At 48.5% G+C, this 19,037-nt stretch overlaps 1 protein-coding gene across 6 annotated transcripts in view; it reads right to left on the bottom strand.

Annotated features, from left to right (window-relative positions):
• Arid1b (AT-rich interaction domain 1B) overlaps positions 1–18,813 on the bottom strand; it is a 356,893-nt gene extending 338,080 nt beyond the window's left edge. The window contains exon 1 of one of the 6 annotated variants that reach the window (XM_075950348.1): positions 18,712–18,813. Coding sequence is in view for 3 of the 6 variants with exons in the window: in XM_075950318.1 (XP_075806433.1) it covers positions 16,573–18,159 (1,587 nt within the window). In the remaining 3 variants the exon portion in view is untranslated. Of the gene's footprint in view, positions 1–16,572; positions 18,351–18,711 lie in introns of those variants that run through there. The other 5 variants (XM_075950347.1, XM_075950338.1, XM_075950318.1 and 2 more) reach the window with 5 other exon arrangements.
• Between the last annotated feature and the right edge of the window lie 224 nt (positions 18,814–19,037).

The raw sequence follows: 19,037 nt of genomic DNA, 5'->3' as shown, positions 1-19,037 counted from the left end.
GCCAATTACCGTATGTCATTGATTAGTAATTACTTTTGAGAGCAATAGCAAACAACTGTTTCTCTTTGGGGCTACAGGGAGTGTGAAGGAACCTGTACTCAAAGCAAGGAGCACATGTGTGCAGTAAAGTGGCCTCATTACAGATACACAGGAGAAACATTCCCGTTTTATCGACTTAGCATCCATGAATCACCTATGCAGACAGAAGCCTACGTTGCATTTGCAAACACAAATGATTTCACAGGTGATGACAAAATATACAATGACATCTTACTCCTGCTGACCAAGGCCTTGACCCCAAATCACTGCCACCAACAATGACCCTGCCTTAAGGAGTGTCTCTAGACAATCAAGGTAGTCCCCACTGTCTACTCCAAGGGGACACCCCAGCTGGCGGAGAGAAAGAGCACACGAAAAGCTGGTAGCTCAATAGAGTATAGAAATTTTTCAGAAATGTTTGTAAATAATCTTTGTGCAAACATTCCCCCGTGACTTATATTTGCTGAAATCTATAAAGTGGGAACAGCAAACAAAACCTGCCTCCTAGGACTGCTGCCAGGATTAAATATGAACTCAGGTCACAAGCAAAGGCACCCACACCAGCAGCTTCTGGGGATACACAGAAACGGGGCCCCCATCCCTGCCAAGACAATTCCAGTCACTAAGAAAGGGCCACCCAAGGCAGAGAGCATGGAGGGTCGGCCCATGTTCTCTCTTCCTTTCTTGCTTTTCTAGCATCTCCGAGCCTCTTCCTCCTCCCTACTCACCACCCACAGTGGCTCATTCACCTAGACACCAACAGCAACAGCGGCCTCTCCACTCTCAGGGACTCCACACTGCTCCTCACACCATGCCTGTCTTTCTTCCAGAAGCTTCCACTCCCGAGCTGTGGGACCCTTCCTATTCTGACCTCCTTTCACCCCCAGATCTGAAGCTTCCCAAGTCAGCCATGCCTTCCAGGAACAGGCTCCAGACCTCTGTTCTTTCTATTTATTTGCTTGGTTTGGTTAGTTTTAGTTTAGGGACAAGATCTCACTGTGTAGCCTTGGCTGTTCTACGTAGACCAGGGTGGCCTTGAACTCGCAAGCTGTGTCACCCTCTGCCTCCCAGACGCTGAGATTAAAGGCATGCCATATGCCATCATCTTGTGACTAGAGTCTCCAGTTTTAAAGAACACAGATGCATGCCCAGGTGGGAGCGCATCTCCTGCTCGTTCCTATTTTCTTGCCACAAACTTGGGCATCTTCGTTGTATTATCCAGAATACACCTGGAACCCAGCATTCCCAAACCACAGTCCGGAACAAAGCATACACAATAATACACAAACAAGAACACCGTAGGAAGCTACAGAACCCATCTTCTGCCCACGGGGCCAGATGGGAAATCCTACAACTCCTCCTCCTCCTCCCAGCTTTCACCTCTGCTGGATGAGAGCTTGAGGACAAACTGCTCTTCATTCAAAGCTGAAATTTGGTTGTGCTGAGAGCTTAAGGCATAGGAACTACTCAGGGCATAAAGGGAAACCGTCTTCGGTCCTGTACCTTGCTCACAGGACGCGACAGGCTCCCCACATCCGACCCAGCATCCTGAGGCCCAAGAAGCCTCGAAGCATTGCAGCAAAGCAAGAAAGTGTTTTCTGTCAGCTGGGTGCTTTCAAATCTCACTAAATCTGGCCCTGAAGGGGCCCTGTGACCACAGCAAAGACAGATAATCATGACTGCATCTCACAAAAGAACCTTTCCAAGGAAGCGGGAAGGTTTCTCACTCTTACTGATACCCTGGTTCTCTTCTCTTTTTTAAACTGTGTGAACACATGTGTGTGCACCCATGTGGGACTTGAGGACAGCCTTGCGGGTCATCTTCAGAAATACCATCCACCCTCTTTACAGGGCGTCCCGTCGGCTGGCACCCATCACTTGAGCTAGAGTGTCAGGCCATGGAATCACAGGAAAGCTCTGCCTCCCGGGTGCTGGAACTAGAAGCACGCCATGACAGACACTTATTTCTACACAGCTTCTGGGGATCAAACCCAGTTCCTTGTATTTGTAGGACAAGTCCTTAACCAACAGTCTTTCCCCAGCACAGCGAGCTTTCTTAAAACCATCCAAGCTTTGCTGCCTGGCTGATAACATTCCCACCTTCTCAGCACGCCGCTCTGCTCACACTCAACACAACATACCGTCTTTTGTTGGCTTCTTTAAAATTCTCCTACTCTTCCAGCTACCCAAATTCGTACTTTTACCAATCTTCTGAGAAGTCCCTTCCAATATTATCAATCCAATCGGCTTTGATAGCTTCTGCCTTCCCTGAATTCCAGGTGCTGGCCACAGGTGCTGGCCTCATGCATAACAGAAGGACCCAGGATACTGTCCGGTCCATCATCCACTTCTCTATATGGATCACCCCCTCCCCACCTTCTGCTTGGGAAGTTCAGCCACCGTCCATTGAAATAAACAGGGAGACATCTACATTTGTCTTTAAACGCCAAGACTTCTTCACAGCCTTGGAAACTCAGAGCAATGACCCAGATCATGGTGTGGCCTTCCCAGGACCAGGCGGGTGTAAATCAAAGTCTGTTGCCGCTCCCAGAATAAACCAACAGCCACCCTCTTGTGATACAGATTCTTTACTCTGTTCAGTCACAACAATGGAATCACATAATAAAAGCTCAATTAGCGCAGTGTGGTTTTACACAGATCAACAATGTTCTGCCTCTGTGAAGAGCAGGGAGGTGGGCTTCCAGGCCTCTCCACAAGAAGGGGGCCTCTGAATGTCTTCCTCCCTGGGAGGCTGGGAGAAAACACACTCCACTTGCTTGTCCTCAACACCACGGTAACTATGATGCCTCCCAGTTGTACGCATGTGCAGAGCACACATGGCCACATCCAGGAACTGCGGCCATTCTGATGTTACTGGTTTTTATTACAACACTATTTTGTATGACTCGCCTAAGTCCTTCCGGAAACCTACATTTTTGAGAGGTCAAGAACAAAAAGTAGCATATTTCTTCAGAGTTTTATCAATCACTCCTGACTGTGACATAACTGTCCTCGGCAGGACACATTTTTGAAAACCACACGAGACTCGGCTGCTGACTCACTACCACTGTGACATTCTCTCTGTGCCCGGCTGGCCACTCTCCCTCCGTTCTATGCACCCTTTTCTCCCGGGAGGGCCATTCTGCACACAGCCACTCTGACCTTAATTAAACAGCCGCCTAGCTACTTCAGCCATCACAGAATTGCCTCCTTTTTCCTGGGACGCTAGCCGCTGTCACCCCCACCTCCATCAATCTCCTTTTGGAGGTGTGCTTCTGTCCCTAATCCATGAGCTCAATGACCCGGGGACTATGATTTCAGGACTATCATCTCTGAAAGGGAATGTTGCCACAATCACTTCTCCCAATTCTTAAAATTATTCCCCTCATCAGGTCAAAGGAACAGCTTTTCCTGCTCCTTAGTCTGGCCTGCCCATCACACTCCTCAGAGACCTGCTGGGAGCCGCAGGTACCTATGCCCAAGCTCTGACCCATGTCGTAAACCAGAATGCTCACAGGAAGAGTTCAGCCTGAAAGCCACACAAAAGCACTTATAAATGTCAGACTGCCCAGCTCACCCTCCTGCCAAGAACCCACTAAAGAGCCTCTTCAGACCGATTAATCTCACAAAGAGAACTTTCCCTTCTGAATGCTCTACCAGGCCAACCTGATCAAGTACCTCGGCCGCCACCCATGCAGAGCTCTAACTGCGTACACACACTGGAGAGAGAGAAACGCCCTTTCAAACTACTTTTATCTAATAAAAGCCCAGGGCTCATTAATTACATTAATCAATATAAAACTCTCAAGTGAGTCATGCCATACCAGTCCACTTCAGGCAGGCACTGCACATCTCTCCAATGTCCGAGCATCTCTGAAAGGCTTTTCTGAGGGAAATGTAAGACCCGTGATGGTCCACAGAAGGAAAGTATTTTGTTTACAAATATTTTTTTTGTTTTCAAACACCTAAAGAAATGATAATTCAACAATTATCTCAAAGCCCAGACAGGGAGGGTACATGTCTGTAATCCTAATACTCAGGAAACAATGGAAAGTTTGTGAGTTGTAGGCAAGCCCGGAGTGCAAGGTAAGATTGTTTCCTAAGTAAATAATAAACAAACAAACAAATGAGAGGGGGAGGGAGGAAAAGAAGAAAGAAAAAAAGAAAGAAAGAAAGAAAGAAAGAAAGAAAGAAAGAAAGAAAGGGGCAGAGAAGAAACGCCTTCCCTTGGAAAGGTTGTTGAACACTAACTGAAAATGCCCACAATGTTAAGGTCTTTTCTAAGGAACACTGCTCACATATCTGTGTGTGTTAGCACTTTGGCCAGTGCCCACACCACAGGACCTGGTGGCGAGTCCGGCGTGCCGGCACATGCTGCCTCCCTGGGTTATCTGTCCCTGCTCCATGTGGGTCCAATTTCCTTGCATTCCCTTTACCCAGGTCAGGGAAGAATAGCTGTCAAATTCCCAGTGGAATAAAGAAAACCGCTTTCCTCCTGAGGCAGCAGTTTCAATTCACAGAGCACATGGCTAATCTACATATGTGAAGGTCACGGCACTTCAGTGTGGGGTTAGGAATGGAGGCTCACGGAAGGGGCCTTTCTTAAACATCTTGGCAGGATGCCCAACAAGTGAGATTGTTGAGAAGCAATCGTCAGCTTCTGGCAGCAGCCAGGGAAAAATATTTTGATCACGTGGTGCTGTGCACACTACCTAGCGTGTTTCACGTGAAACTCTGGGAGGCCCTAGAAATCATCGCACACTGGAAACGACTCCAGCTCTCAGCGTCTCCGGCTCGGCCATCGGAGTGTGTTTTCCTCTTCACCAAACACCCTTCTGTGGGCTTGCCAGCCACACAGAGGATAAAAGTCAGCACACCGACGGCCAGTTGACTCAAATATCTTTGCAACCATTCTTCAATGAAACACCGAATACTTACAAGGGCAAATATCAGACTAAAAAAGCATATTCCTGTAAGCTGTCCAAGCATAGCCACCCTAGGAACATTCCTCCTCTGCTGCGCTCCTTTCTTCTCCCCCCCCCTTCAGAAGTCCTAAGGCCTAGGGGAAGTCACAGGAACTTCCAAAGACAACACACACCCCCTGCAGAATGAGCGTCAACACTGTGTCTGAAGGGCTCACAGTCAATCATTCCAGTCTTCCCACACGCTGTGGCCACCAGGTGAAAGGACAGAAGCCCCGGGGCGGTGGACAAGTCTCCTCCTGCACTGGGCAATTCCCCTTCTGTCTATTTTCTACATTAACCAATAAGCTGGGGACCTGGCACCAAGGGGAAAGTTTTCACAGCCAGCAAACTCCTAGCCTGCATGACTATAATTTCAACCTACTTAATTGATAGTGAACATTAATCAGAGACCAAGAGATCCAATGTGGAAGTTGTCTACCTAGCAGCGTCTTCCCTCAGCTCAAAAGTTAGATGGTTATGAGGTCAGTTACACAATCTCTATTTCTAAGTAAGCAGCATAAGGAACATAAGAATACCCCAACAAACTATTTCATTTAACTAACTGCCAATATTTATTTCCTCCGTAACCTGAGGGCAGCAGTCTATGGTAAGCAAAGAACATAAAGTTTAACGATTTACAAATATTCTCTGCATACCTATCTGCCTTGGTATTCTACACCAACATCAGGCTTGAAACCTATGGACCACACTTCGCACCTATTCGCTAACTTGGGAAAGAAATATCAGGAAAAGAGTCTGAGGCGATTTAGATTAGAAATAAGCTTCAAATATTAACCTATTTGTTCTGAAAGGAAAAAACTGATAGACTGTTAAATTAACTACAAGAGAAAGAGAACAAACTCATTTAAAATCTTTATTGATGAGAAAACACACTATCTTGTCACTCTATTAAAATGTCCCTTTCACTGCCAAAGGCACCTAATCAAGTCCACACAAGAAGTCCCACAGGATTCTTTCCCATTCCTTGGAAGGGAACTACAGAGCACAGAGACAAAAGTCACTTGCCTGAGGTCACACAGACAATAAACAGCCTTTTGTAGCTTACCACTTCTGGCTCTTGCCCTTGTCTCTCCTTCCATCTCCTGGGCCATTCAGTTAATGGGAAGGACCTCTTGCTTCTCCACACTCTCAGTCTGGCCTATGTGAAGCACAGCCCTAACAAAACTATTCCCATTCCTTTACCCTGTGCATAGCAGACCCCTTAATCAAGCGGAGTGGCTGGGGGCTCTCATCTCACCCCACAGTTTCAAGCACAGAGCAGGCTGCATTCTGGCTACGGCAACACCTCCTGAAGGCCGGGCACAAGACTGCCCAGTGAGGCAAAGTTACATGACCTGATATTAGGCCCTTCCTGCAAGAACACTCTGGACCTTTTCTGTTTATTTTTGAGGCAGGGCCTTACTTTGTAACTAAGGCTGTCCTGCAACTCAATAGGTAGCTCAGGCTGGCCTTGGACACCTAGCAACTCTCCTCCCAGCTGCTGGGGCATAGCCTAGCTGCAGAGTCATTTCTTTCGGGAGAACACATCACACAAATGATACTCAAGACAAAAATCCACACTAGATTCCCTTTCTTGCCAACACCATCACACCCAAGAATGACTTCCAAGTCCCTAAAAGAGTGAGCGCTGACTGTACAGGTTCCACTGATCTGAAAGTGAGCGACACACATCAGGACAAGCTACCAAGCACCTTTCAACAGGGCACCGCTTTCCACTCCTGCTTCGGGGTAGCACAGAGTGTACCAGACTGCACCGTAGCAGCCTCACACGGAATACTTATCTCTCTGCTTGGTTCCCCTCCCCTCTCCCATTCAGGGCTCCCCCAGTGAGCTTCCCCTAAGGTGGTATGGTTAGAGAGCTAAGATCTTTTGTACAAGATCTGAGGAGTATCACAGCCATGCACTGTGATTTGCATTCAGCAAACCCCCAGGAGTTTCTGATCATTCACCAGGGAGAATTATGCATCCTATGCTGTATTTACTCTTTGCATGGAAAACACCAAACAGCGTTCGGCACTTGTTCATAACTGAATTTAATTTTGTCTATGACAGCTTTCTAAATCTCAGCATTAAAAACAAAAGGACTGGTGCTGGAGAGATGGCTCAGTGGTTAAGAATGCACACTGCTCTCCCAGGGAGACCTGAGTTCAAGTCCTGGCACTCACAACAGGCAGCTCACAACTGCCTGTAACCCCAGCTCGAGGGTATCCAATACTTTATTCTGGCCTCCAGCGTCTGCACTAACACACACAACTACAAACAAACAAATATGCATAATTTAAAAATAAAGAAGTATTCTGAGAAAAGCCATTAGCAGTCTCAGATTTGACATTGCATATTTTGATTATTTAAAAACACTCCTAACCCCTATACATAACAAATCATAATTTTGTTAGGAAACAAATCTACGTAATAGTTCCAGTGAAGTTGAAGACAATACAAAAGGAAGCAAGCTAACTCAGCTAGTAAAGAACCGAAGCGAAATTACCCAGAAACGCCAAAACGCCTCGCTTATAATTTCTGAAATTTTGAAAATTAATAATCCTAAAAAGAGAGTAACTTTTTCAGAGGACTACCAGCAGCAATGACATGTGCTCACAGAGACCTCCCAGACGACCTGAAATCCATCACTACACCCGTGCAACGCAGTCTGAGCAGCAGCACAGCTCTCAGCTTCCCCTCAAGCCTGAGAGCTTAGAGTAGAGACAGTGGTGGACCACCACTTGGAGCCTACAAAGAAGTGAAGAACTCTGGAGCTGGACAGGGCTAAACATCACCTGACTGAAGGGTCAGCCTTGTCCTTGACCATACTGAGAAGTGAGACAGAAGCAGGTCCAGGAAGAGAGTCAGGCAAAAGTAAGGGTCCGGGGTTAACAGAAGGACTTCAGTGAAAGCCTTCAGCAACCAGTCTGAACATTCCAAATGGAAAATAAAATCCCCACGGAGGCCAGAGAGAATGAGTGCCCAGGCCCAACGATAAGCCAGGGCCTGCTGGACTCCCAGCCACAATCTCTCTCCACTAGGAGAGGCGCCTCGCGACGTCATCCTCTCAGGAACCCTAACTATCTCAGGACTGAACACAATGAATGCCCCAGTCCTGGGGAGCTGTGCCTACTTCCTCAGAAAACTACTCGCTCGGCAAGATTTTCCACTTGCATTTCCAAGGTCACCCATACCTCACTGGGCAAAGTAAATTTATTATTTAAAATTACAAATGAACCGCAAAAAGAAACTGAAAGACACAACAATGGATTCTTAATTTGGTGGGTAACATTTCAAAACCTAGACGTCAACTCCTAGATCAATCCTGGGATTCCCAGTCATGTCCTGCCTGGGCTCTGAGGAGTGAGTGGTTGAACTTCTGAGATGCCATAGAGAAGACAACGGGAGCTGCTGCTGAGAATCCTGGAGCCACCTCACTCATGGTCCTGCCTGGTTTCACTCCAGGACCTGGAGCAGTGGCTGTACTGGCTCAGCCAGCATCCATTATCTCAACAGTTCTCAGAAATACCCACAAGCGAAGGAGATTCCCCAGGCCCGGCTGACTGCCTCTCTTTTTCCAAGAGTCTATGTGATGCAGAAGACTGAGAAAAAGAAAAAGGACCGTTCTATATAATGATTCGATTTTCCGGTTTTGGTTATCACTGTCTCTAACAGAGCATCGTTCTGCACAGGCACAAAGCAAGTAGTTGACTGGAAGAAACGGGGGTCACTAAATAACATCAGCTGTACCGCATCCACCTGCAATTATCAGTAGTTCCAAAATCCACCCCTTCCCCATACCAGGCCACTGCAGAAATGTGCCAAGCACTCGCCATGCAGGTATGGCAGGGCAAGCCCTGGCAGCACTGGGATCAGCTGACAGGGAGCAGCAGGGGCCGCAGCCCCACGAACTGCCTACAACTACACAGCACTGACTAAAAGGGGCACTCAGTAACCAATCACCTGCAGCCGGCTGTGTGGGGCAGCCACATACCACACACCATCCATGAACGCTAAATGTTCACATAGAAAATAATTGTTGCTTCTTCTCAGCACAGGAGCTCAGATAAGTCCATTTCCTCTCTAGGATCTGGTACCTTCTGCTCATAATTGAAGAGCTGACTGCATAACATCAACCGTATTAAAAAATAATCCTAATGTCCACCCTCTCTCCCTCCCCCCACTCTGTTCACATTAAAAATCTAACAAACATGATCAAAACATATTGTACGATAAAACGCTTTAATAAAAATGAAAAGAAAAAATAAAGAAAGGATCTAGCGAGCTTCTCTTCTGGAGCAGCCTTTACATTTTAGATCAATTGCTCTAATTTTTAAATTTAGCATTTTTTTATATCTATTAGTACTTTTTTCATGAACTTCTGTATTTACAGAGGACTCAACACTAACAGCAGGGGAGCTGCGGTCTGCCCAGTCTGCCCTGCAATCATGAGGACCTGAGTTCAATGTTCATCAACAACAAAAAAGCCAAAAAAGCAGCCTGGGGAGGGAACTCAGTTGGTAAAATGCTCGCCTATCAGGTAGGAAGCTCGGCATTCCATACACATATTAACGCATGCCTGTAACCCCAGCCCTTGGGAGAAGTTTAAGTCATTCAGAGCACATAAGACCCTCTCCAGAGATAAAAAAAAAAAGGAGAGAAGAGAAGAGAAGAGAAGAGAAGAGAAGAGAAGAGAAGAGAAGAGAAGAGAAGAGAAGAAGGAAAGCTGGGTGCTGAGGCACAAGGGAAGGCAGAGAGGCAAGAGGTGGCCTGGGCTCGCTGGGCCAGCCAGTCTATTAGATTTAGTAACTTCCAAGTTCAGTGAGAGACTCTATCCTAAAAGATAATTCTAAAAAGGAAGATATTTAATGCCAACCTCTGGCCTACACACAAAAGTCCAAGCCCATGGCATAGAGACAGACAGACAGACACCAGCAGGAGCTACAGCACCTAAGAGGCAGAGAGCAAAGAGAATACAGTATCTGTCACCTAGTCTGACATTCACTCTGTCTGGGGTTGAGGGCAGTGCTGCCCGAACATTTAAAACAGAAAAAAATCTGTGTAAATAATTTCCCCTAACACTACAAATATAAAACAAATGTGCTTTAAAAGAAGCTAAAAATGCAAAAGCAAGAAAAAAAGCAAAAAGAGACGTGATCATGACAGTTTATTTCCACATCCAATCATACAGAGTCCCAGGTTTCAAGGTCTCCTGCTCTTTCATCCTGACAAGGGCGATTATGACGCCATGCCCAGTAATGACACAATCACACACTTCCAGAAAGACCAAATCCACGAAGTCCAAAAGTCACAACGGAAATTAACAAATTAATTAAATTAAAAGGAAAACATTATTGGTACCCCAAAGGAACAAGAGGAAGGCTTTACTAATGGACTATAAAGTGGCAGAACCAATGGTCCCTTAAAAACAAACAAACAAACAAACAAACAAAAGCGGTGTAATCACACCACACAGCCACAGCCAGCAAGGTCAAAGTTTGACACAAAGAACTAAAGGCAGCACCTCTGGGCTGTTTATGATGTGAAAAGTCTTCAGAGATGACAGCACAGGAATAAGATGTGCCCAGTGCCACCTGATTCTGCCTACAAGCGGTTAAACAGTAAACTCTATGCTATGGATGTTTCATCAATACATAAAGACACATATCTAAACACTTTTTTGGCAATCTATTCCAAAAAAGAAAAAGTATGGTACTGACATCTATCCAGGATTTTCTAGATTTTATCAAATATGGCTTCCCTTCCAGAATGGTTGAATATGGAATAACTTCTTGTCTGGCTCTCGGGGTTCATCTTTCCTCAAGGCCTAGAACACCTAGAAAAGCACCCTACAAGGGTTGACCAGCAGAGGCTGCACCTCACACAGTCACTCCCAAAGGACAGTCCTGCTTGACACATCCTTCCAGACCCTGCTGCCATCTCCCTGACTTTAAAAATGGAAATGATTGTCTCCCATGGATGCAGTCTGTCCTGGAAGTAAACATTATGTAAGAAACAAAATAAAGTCAGCATTAATTCCTCTGTCAAACAGTAGCCTTCTAACACACTTGGCATCGATCCAGGCGGAACCAAGTCTGGAAACAACCCACTGGACTCGACTTAGATTTAAGTCACTTTTAAGGAGCAGTTGTTTAAAAGCATTCCCACTGAGCAGAGTCCTTGGCCAGCGTACACAAAGTCTTAGGTTCAATCTCAAGAATGCAGAAAACCAACTGTGGTAATGGCCCACACCAGGAATCCCAGCACAGAAGTGAAAGCATCAGAAGTTTTAAGGTCAGCCTCTGCTATCCGCCAAGTTCCAAGCTAGCCTGGGGTACACAAAACTGTCTTAAAAGACAAAACAAAAAAATACAAACAAACAAACAAAAAAAAAACACCTTCAAAAGTAAAATACATTTGAAGAAAACTTCCTGGGGACACACCTACTACACTTCAGTAAATTCACTCAGTATGATACTACACTAAGTATATATCTATTATTATATATCGAATAGTATATTTAGTCATATGTAAACCCAGGGTAAACTGAGTACAGTTCTAGAGACACTCAGGTAGTAACTAAATGGTACCTGCATCTGTTTATAGTTGCTGAACTCCACAGCACATCAAGATTTCAGACCAGAATTCATTCAATCACCTAATTAAACCAAAAAGGGTCAAGAGTCTTCTGCAAACAGTCTCCAAACTGGGCCTGGCTACACTGTGTAACATCCACATCTGAGATGCATAGACACCTTCTGGGTGGATGTACAGCCCTGCCCAGTGCTCCTCCCCCACACCACAGGGAACGAGGGAATGGGTCCTGGAATTCCTCACCCTCAAGCATGCGTACACAGCTTCCAGCGTGCATGCATAGCAAGAGTGCATACGTAGTAATTGTGCATACATAGCATTCGCACATACACAGTAACCATGCATACACAATAAGCTTGTATGTGCAGCAAGCCTGTATACAAAGCAAGCATGCATACACAGCTCCAAGAATGCATACACAGCAAGCGTGCACAAACAGCAAGCATGCAGCATGACGTTCCCTGTCCAGAGAATTGCAAAAGCAAAAGCCTCCTCTGAAAAGAACACTCCTCTGAAAAGGCACACACAGCCCCAAATAGCCCAGCTCCCAAACTGCCTAAGAAGTGGGTATGGCCCCTTAAGTAAAAATAGCACTGCTTTGGTGCCATAAAAATTTCATAACATCCATTTTGAAAATGTAAATACTGCAAAAAAAATTAATGGGATTCTTATTAATATTCATTTTCAGCTTCCCATAAATCTGTTGTTTTAAGTAACACACAGCAATTTTATCAAACATAAATATCAACCTCAAATTTACAAAGCTACATACAGCCAAAAATGAAAGTGGAATGAGCCAGAGAATACGGCTTGGAGCACGGGGCTCCAGGACCTGGGCAGCAACAGCTGGACACAGCAATGGCAAAAAAAAAAAAAAAAAAAAAAGGCCCGGCAATAGGCCAGCCAGCTCCCAAAACCTCGTGGCACAAGGGCATCTGCACTGCTCCCAAAACAAGCTGGGAAATTTCACAGACAGGGAAAATTTTAAGTCAACCCTCCTGGGAAAGGACAGGGTTAAATAAAGGAAGGGATCACCTTCTGGATCTGCCGAGGGTGATGTGAAGTTGGTGTGTATCCTAGGGAAACGATGCTCCTGTTGTATCAGAAGACATCTTTACACACACATCAGCACAAATTATAAAGGGATATGGTCCATTAATGATAAAGAACTAAAAACTAAACAACCCTACCACGCAGGTTTTCCTTTAGATAACTGGGTCCAGGAAGATTAGCAAGTCTTCCTGCAGCTAGTCCCCTATTTTTCAAATTAGCTCTCAAAGTAGAATTAATGGTGTTCTCATAGCAGAGTGAAGATGTCATTCTCCTCATCTCCAAAGAAGAAACGGGATATTCATCACTAACTCCATCAGTGAAAGTGCCCAAGCGTGATCTGGACTGTGCCCATACCCGTGACACACTTCTCACACAACACGATATTGAGAAAAATGCAATGGCCAGAGCCTGGACAAAAAATGTACTCTTAAATACAGACAGACAAAACCAAAAGGAAAAAAGAAGGAAGGCGGTTTCCAATTACAGGGTAAAGGTAAAAACATGTACCCAGGAATAAATCTGATTTACTATAAATTAAGAATAATTTTATACCAACTGCCTTGAAAATGATTACTATTATAAAAAAAAGTCAAAAATAAGTAATGTAAAAGTCAAGGCATCTAACAAAACTGAGCTATATTTTCATCTCATAAAACATAAAAATAAAAAACTACAGACTTTTTTTTTATTTGAGGGTTGTCATCATGGGGTCTTGGGTTTGTTTCTTAAATAACAGGCCTTCTGTATGAAAAACTGCTCCTAAATTCACTAACTAGATAACAGCCATCATTTCTAGGCAAATATATAAACTGAAGCCGTCGAGATGTCTTGATAAGATCTGAACTCCCAGATCTCACGGAAGAGGGAAGGGATGACCCTTATGAGACCTTACATGGTCCTTCCAGTCATTCTGAGGAATAAATAAGGAAGGATTCTGGGGCTTCCTGCCTGGTAAGACTAAACTAATTGCTTTTTTCTAAAGGTAAATAGCACTTTTTATTATTATTATATTTTACTATAATGTATAAACTAAATATAAAATATCATGCACAGAATTCAAGACAAATGTGTACTTCCTAAAAGTTTATGTATGTGGGCAGTCCCTAAGACTCATTTTGAGACTGCTATCTAAATACATATTGCAAAAGAAAAAGGAAAGGGAACAAACTAAATCATAAAACGGTTTGTTTCCATCTTGAGAAGACCTTCCCCTTAACAGGAAGGTTTTATTCCTGGCGACAACAACAAAACAGACTGTCACCAAGCCATCTGCCTAGAATCAAAAATGAAACTAAAAGTATTAAAAGCCAAAAAAGATTTATTTTTCAATTATTTAATATGACTGCATTTTATGACCTATATTCTGGTATAATCTAATCTTATGGACAAGTGGCTACCTAGCCCAGTTATCATAGCAAATACTAAATACTACTGCTCTAAATACTACTGCTCTTCCAAAAGCAAAACAAACGGAAAAAAATGAAAGTGTAAAAAGAAACATTCTGTTATCGGCAAGGTACCTAAGAGAACTATGTGAATTGAGGTCGTAAGTCTGTCCCTTTTTTCTCAGAGATAAAAAAAGCAATTCCCGAGGGCCACACTGAGGCCATAATGGACATGCTCTCATTCAAAGAAAACAAACAAACAAAAAAAATACTTGCAATGATTGGTACCATTAAGAAATAATACTCTAAAAGCAACACGAACATACAACTGCCTCTGACTTCCTCCCTTTACAGTTTACAAACATGAGAATTTTAATTATAATATGGGCTTATTTTTACCAGGCTCCTCTTTCACATTTACTGTGTGGATCAAAAACAAAAACTGAAATCACAAGTTCTTCATCAAAAACAGAGAAAACGTTTTATTGAAGTAGAATTCCACGGACTACGTAGATTTGGAAACAGCAGATATCAGGTACCAACTAGGAGTCACTCAGTTACTTGTAAATTAATGCCTTTACCTAACAAATCTATCCTGATACACAACTATTATTAAAATACATCTTCCTAAATCAAATTAGCTAAATACAAAGAACCATTACTATTCCTTCCTAGCAGATTAAAAACCATCACAAAACTTCACAGCAGAAAGACGTGCAGAGGAAATATTATTTGGAAGAAACAGTACCGACTACAACTTGCCTATAATATGCTTGCTCTAATTCATAAGCAGTTCAAATAAATCTCACGTTACTTAGCCTAACAAAACAACCAAGGGGAAGAAAACAACATGGGGGGGGGGACTTCTATGTGCTACAAACCAACCGAGGAGCAGGCTTTTCGAATTTCGCAGAAATATTCATTGTCTCTTCCAGTCAATTGTTCTCTACAAAAATTAGTTTCATTTCATGGATTTTAAAATATGCCAATTCTAAGTTACACTCCTCCACATGACCAGCTTAAAATGTTCACAATTACAAGAAAATTGATCACAGAAAAGGCATGGCTTCATTCTGATGTTAAGCTAATTAAGAATCACCAAATATATAGCTTTCTTCTGAGTTTAGATAATTAAACATCAGCAAGAAATATTACTGCAATGGAAATACTGAAATCTTAACGTATTAAACTGTGTGTTGATAGAATTAAAATATATTCACAGTTAAATCTGTTAAAAATCAGATTTTTATAAAAGCTCAACAAAGGCCAAACTGGTACGACCTGTGCTTTAATTATTTCTCAACGCTCCTATCTTCAGTCTGCAATTAAAGTCCACGATAAATGTGATGTTCATATTGTAAGATTGCCATCAAAGACCCGAGTTTTATAAATGCCCAATACCGGACAACAGCATGTTTCTCTGTATCCAATCCTCTTATTACTAATTCTGATTCATAACAATTTAAGCTCTAAATAGTATTCAACCTTCCATCTGCTTGGAACACAGTTCAGTTATTATTTGTGGCAGGAATTTTTGTGACTGCACCGCTCCGCACTTCTATTTACATCAGCAGTGCTAAATGCCCAATGGTGAGAGGGGAGCCAATCAGATGGCAGATTAGATGTCAACTCAGAGGCAGCTGTCTGGAGACTATTACAGCCAGTTTACCTCCACAATTCAAATTCCAAACCTTGCAAAGGAGATCAAGTCAGTCTTTAGGCTCAGCCTACTAGCAAGAGACAGCGAGAGCGCAAGACACTTCCTAACATCGCTGTAGGACTCGGGCGACAGCAAAATCAAGAAAACCCACATAAATGCGATCCAGAAAGATCCATTTTCACTGGCCTACTACCTCACTAGGGTTGCCGAATAAAAAAGGAAAGTCTAACCCATGACCAAAATAAATTCCATCGATCCGGAATCTATTCCTTCAACATCGCCTCCCGGTTGAAGGTGACTCCTTCCAGGCAGCCCTAAGCCCCATAATGGATCTCCCCGACTATTCTTAGGAACGAATCGATGTTATTTTACAATATTTCGCCTCCTCGTCGTTGTAAATCTGGGTCTTATTCCTGCTGGTAAACATCCAAACTCCAACAGCCACGGCTGTCACAAAGCTAACCTCGATTATCCCTGCCTCTACCTCGCAGGGGAATGGGAACCCGACCCGGGCCTGGAGGAGAGAGAAAGTTGCTCTCTCTCCGCGCCCACTCGGGGCACACCGTGGGCGCCGGCGGAGCCAGGCCGGGCCGCGGATCCCGGCGCCCCGAGAGCCCTCCCGGCGGGCGCGGCCTCAGGGGGGACCGCGGTCCCGTCCCGGGCCTGGCGCGGGCACAGGCTCGCAAGCGGCAGCGGGGGAGGGCGCGGGCCGGCCCGGTTCCCCGACCCCGCCAGCTCCGGACTCGGCCGGGTGGCGCCGCGCCCCCGCCACCCCCGCCAGCCGCGGGGAAAAGTACCCGGCGGAGAAAGAAAGTCAGGGCTCGCTCGCTCGCGAGGCCCGGGCGGAAGCAGGCCCGGCCGGCGCGGGGGTTACCTGGGATCTGCTCATGGTCGGTCCGGGGGTGCCGGGGCTCATCGCCGGGTGACTTCTTTGTTGCGCGGCCGCCCAGGCCGGGCTGGCAGCGGCGTACTGGGCGCCCAGGTCCTTGCCCAAGCCCATGCCCGCGGCCGCCTGCTGGCCACCCGCCGCCGCCCCCGCCGCCGCCGCCGCCGCCTGGGACTGGGGCTGCGACGGCGGCGGCGGCGGCGCGCTGGGGCTGCTGTAGTCGGGGTAGCTGCCGCCGTAGCTCCGCATCATGGGGCTGGGCGAGGTGAGCAGCTGGTTGAGGGTCGGCGTGGCCCCCGACGGGTGCTGGTTCTGGCCGGCGAAGCGCTGGAAGCCCCCCGCCGCTGCCGCCGCGCCGGCGGCCGCCTTGCTAAGGCTCGCGGCCCCGCCGCCCCCGGGGCCCATCATCATGCCGCCGCCCTGCTGCCGCGGGGAGCTCAGCACCCCGTACCCCGAGGACGAGCCCCCATAGCCGCCGCCGCCGCCTCCTGCTGCTGCCGCCGCCGCCGCCGCCGCGGCCGCCGCCGCCACAGCTCCGGCTCCTGCTGCCGCTGCCGCTGCTCCTCCTGCTCCTCCTGCTCCTCCTGCTCCTCCTCCTCCTCCACCTCCTCCGCTGCCTCCTCCTCCTCCGCCGCCGCCGCCGCCGCCCGCGCCGGGCCGGCTGTAGCCCGGATAATGGTTGTACTGGCTGTTGGGGTACCCTTCGTGGGAGTTCTGCAGGGGGTCCATGCTGCTGGGGGCCCCGGCGGCGGCAGAGGCGGAGTGCATCATCCCCATCCCGGGGCTTTGTTGTCCGCCATGTTGATCAAAGCAAGGCCCAGCGCGGCCGCCGGGGCCGCCGCTAGCAGGGGCAGCGCTGCCATAGTAATTATTAAACTCCGAGACGGCCGCCGGGCCGCCACCGCCGCCCCCGGGCAGGGCGACCGGCGCGGGTGGCTGCTGCGCGCCCAGGCCCGGGTGCTCATAGCGGCTGCCCGCCGGCTCCCCCATCTTGGGCGGCGCGTCGTCCTCGTCGCCCGGCTTGCTCAGCAGAGGCTGGCCCTGCGGGTCGGCCTGACTGCCCGCAGCACTGTCCTTGGCGCCTCCATGTTGCGGGTGCTCCATGTCCGGGCCGGGCTGGGGCGCGCCGCCGCCCGCGCCGCCCAGGCTGTTGTTGGCAGTGGGATGATGCTGCGGCGGCGGCGGCTGTGGCGGCTGCTGCTGCTGTGGCTGCGGCTGCTGCTGGAACTGGTTTAGCTGCTGCTGTAGTGCGTGGTGGTGATGGTGGTGGTGGTGGTGGAGGTGGTGGGCATGGTGGTGATGGTGGTGGTGGGCATGGTGGTGGTGGTGCGGCTGATGGGGCGGTGCAGCGGGGGCCTCGCCAACGGCTTTCAGTTTGTGGTTGGGGAGCAGCCCGGTCTCCATGGCCGAGCCGGGGCCCGCCGAGGAGGAGGAGGAGGAAGAGGCCGCGACGGCGGCGGCGGAGGAGGAGGACAGCGCGGTGGCGCTTCCACCCTCCTTGAGAGGCGCCTCGGAGCCGCCGCTCTGCGCGCTGTTGGAGCTAGCGGCGGCCGCGGCGCTCGCGCTATGGGCCATGTTCAGGTCGTGACGGGGGTGCAGGGGGTGGTGGTGCACATTATTCAGGCCGCCGTCGCCGCCCCCCACTATGGGGCCCGAAGCCGCCGCCACCGCGCCGCGCGCGCCCGCCTCCAGGTCCCGGGCCCCGGGCGCCGGCCGCGGCCCCGAGGGCGCCCGCCGCTCGCCGCTGCCCGCCCGCGCCCGCGCCGCCGCCGCTGCTGCCCGCGCGGCCATGATCGCCGCGGCGTGGCGCGGCCGGGCGGGGTGGGGGGGAGACAAAGTCCCCACTCGCAGTCGGCCGCCCCTCCTGCGCGCATCCACGCGGCCCGCGGGGAAGCGCGGCGCCCTCCCTCCCCTCCCCACCCCCACCCCCCGCAGCCCCGGGCCGCCCGCCGGGGGCGCGCCTTTGCGCTCGGGGGCCCGCGCCCGCTCCGGCCTGGGCCACCGGAAAGTTTTTTAGTTCCGCTTGCAATGAAACTTTTCTCTCTCTCTCTCTCTCACTCCCTCACTCTCGCTCTCTTTTTCCTCTCTAACCCGGATATGGGGGGGGGGGGGGGATGCACGACTTGCCTGAGCCTCTCGGGCCCAGCACGGCGTGAGGGAGCCGGGCGAGCCAGAGCAACTATTTTCCGCTTCTCTCCGAGGGCTGCAGCGCACTCGCAAAACGCGGACTGGACTCGGCCCCCGGCGCTCGCCCGCCCGCCCGCCGCCCCGCGCTCGCCCGCTCGGCCTGGCTCGCTAGACACGGCCCGGGGGAGCGGGGGCCCAGGCTGCCGGCGCTCGCTGGCGGCCCGAAGCTGCTCTTTCCCCTCGTGCCTCCGGTCTCCTTGCCAACCCGCGTTCCTGTGTTTGTTTTCACGTCTAAAGGGAGCGCTACGAAGGTGGAAAACGAGTCT

The sequence above is a fragment of the Microtus pennsylvanicus genome, chromosome 1 (assembly GCF_037038515.1).
Source record: "Microtus pennsylvanicus isolate mMicPen1 chromosome 1, mMicPen1.hap1, whole genome shotgun sequence".
Lineage (NCBI taxonomy): Eukaryota > Metazoa > Chordata > Mammalia > Rodentia > Cricetidae > Microtus > Microtus pennsylvanicus.
This window is presented reverse-complemented; position numbering and strand designations above follow the sequence as displayed.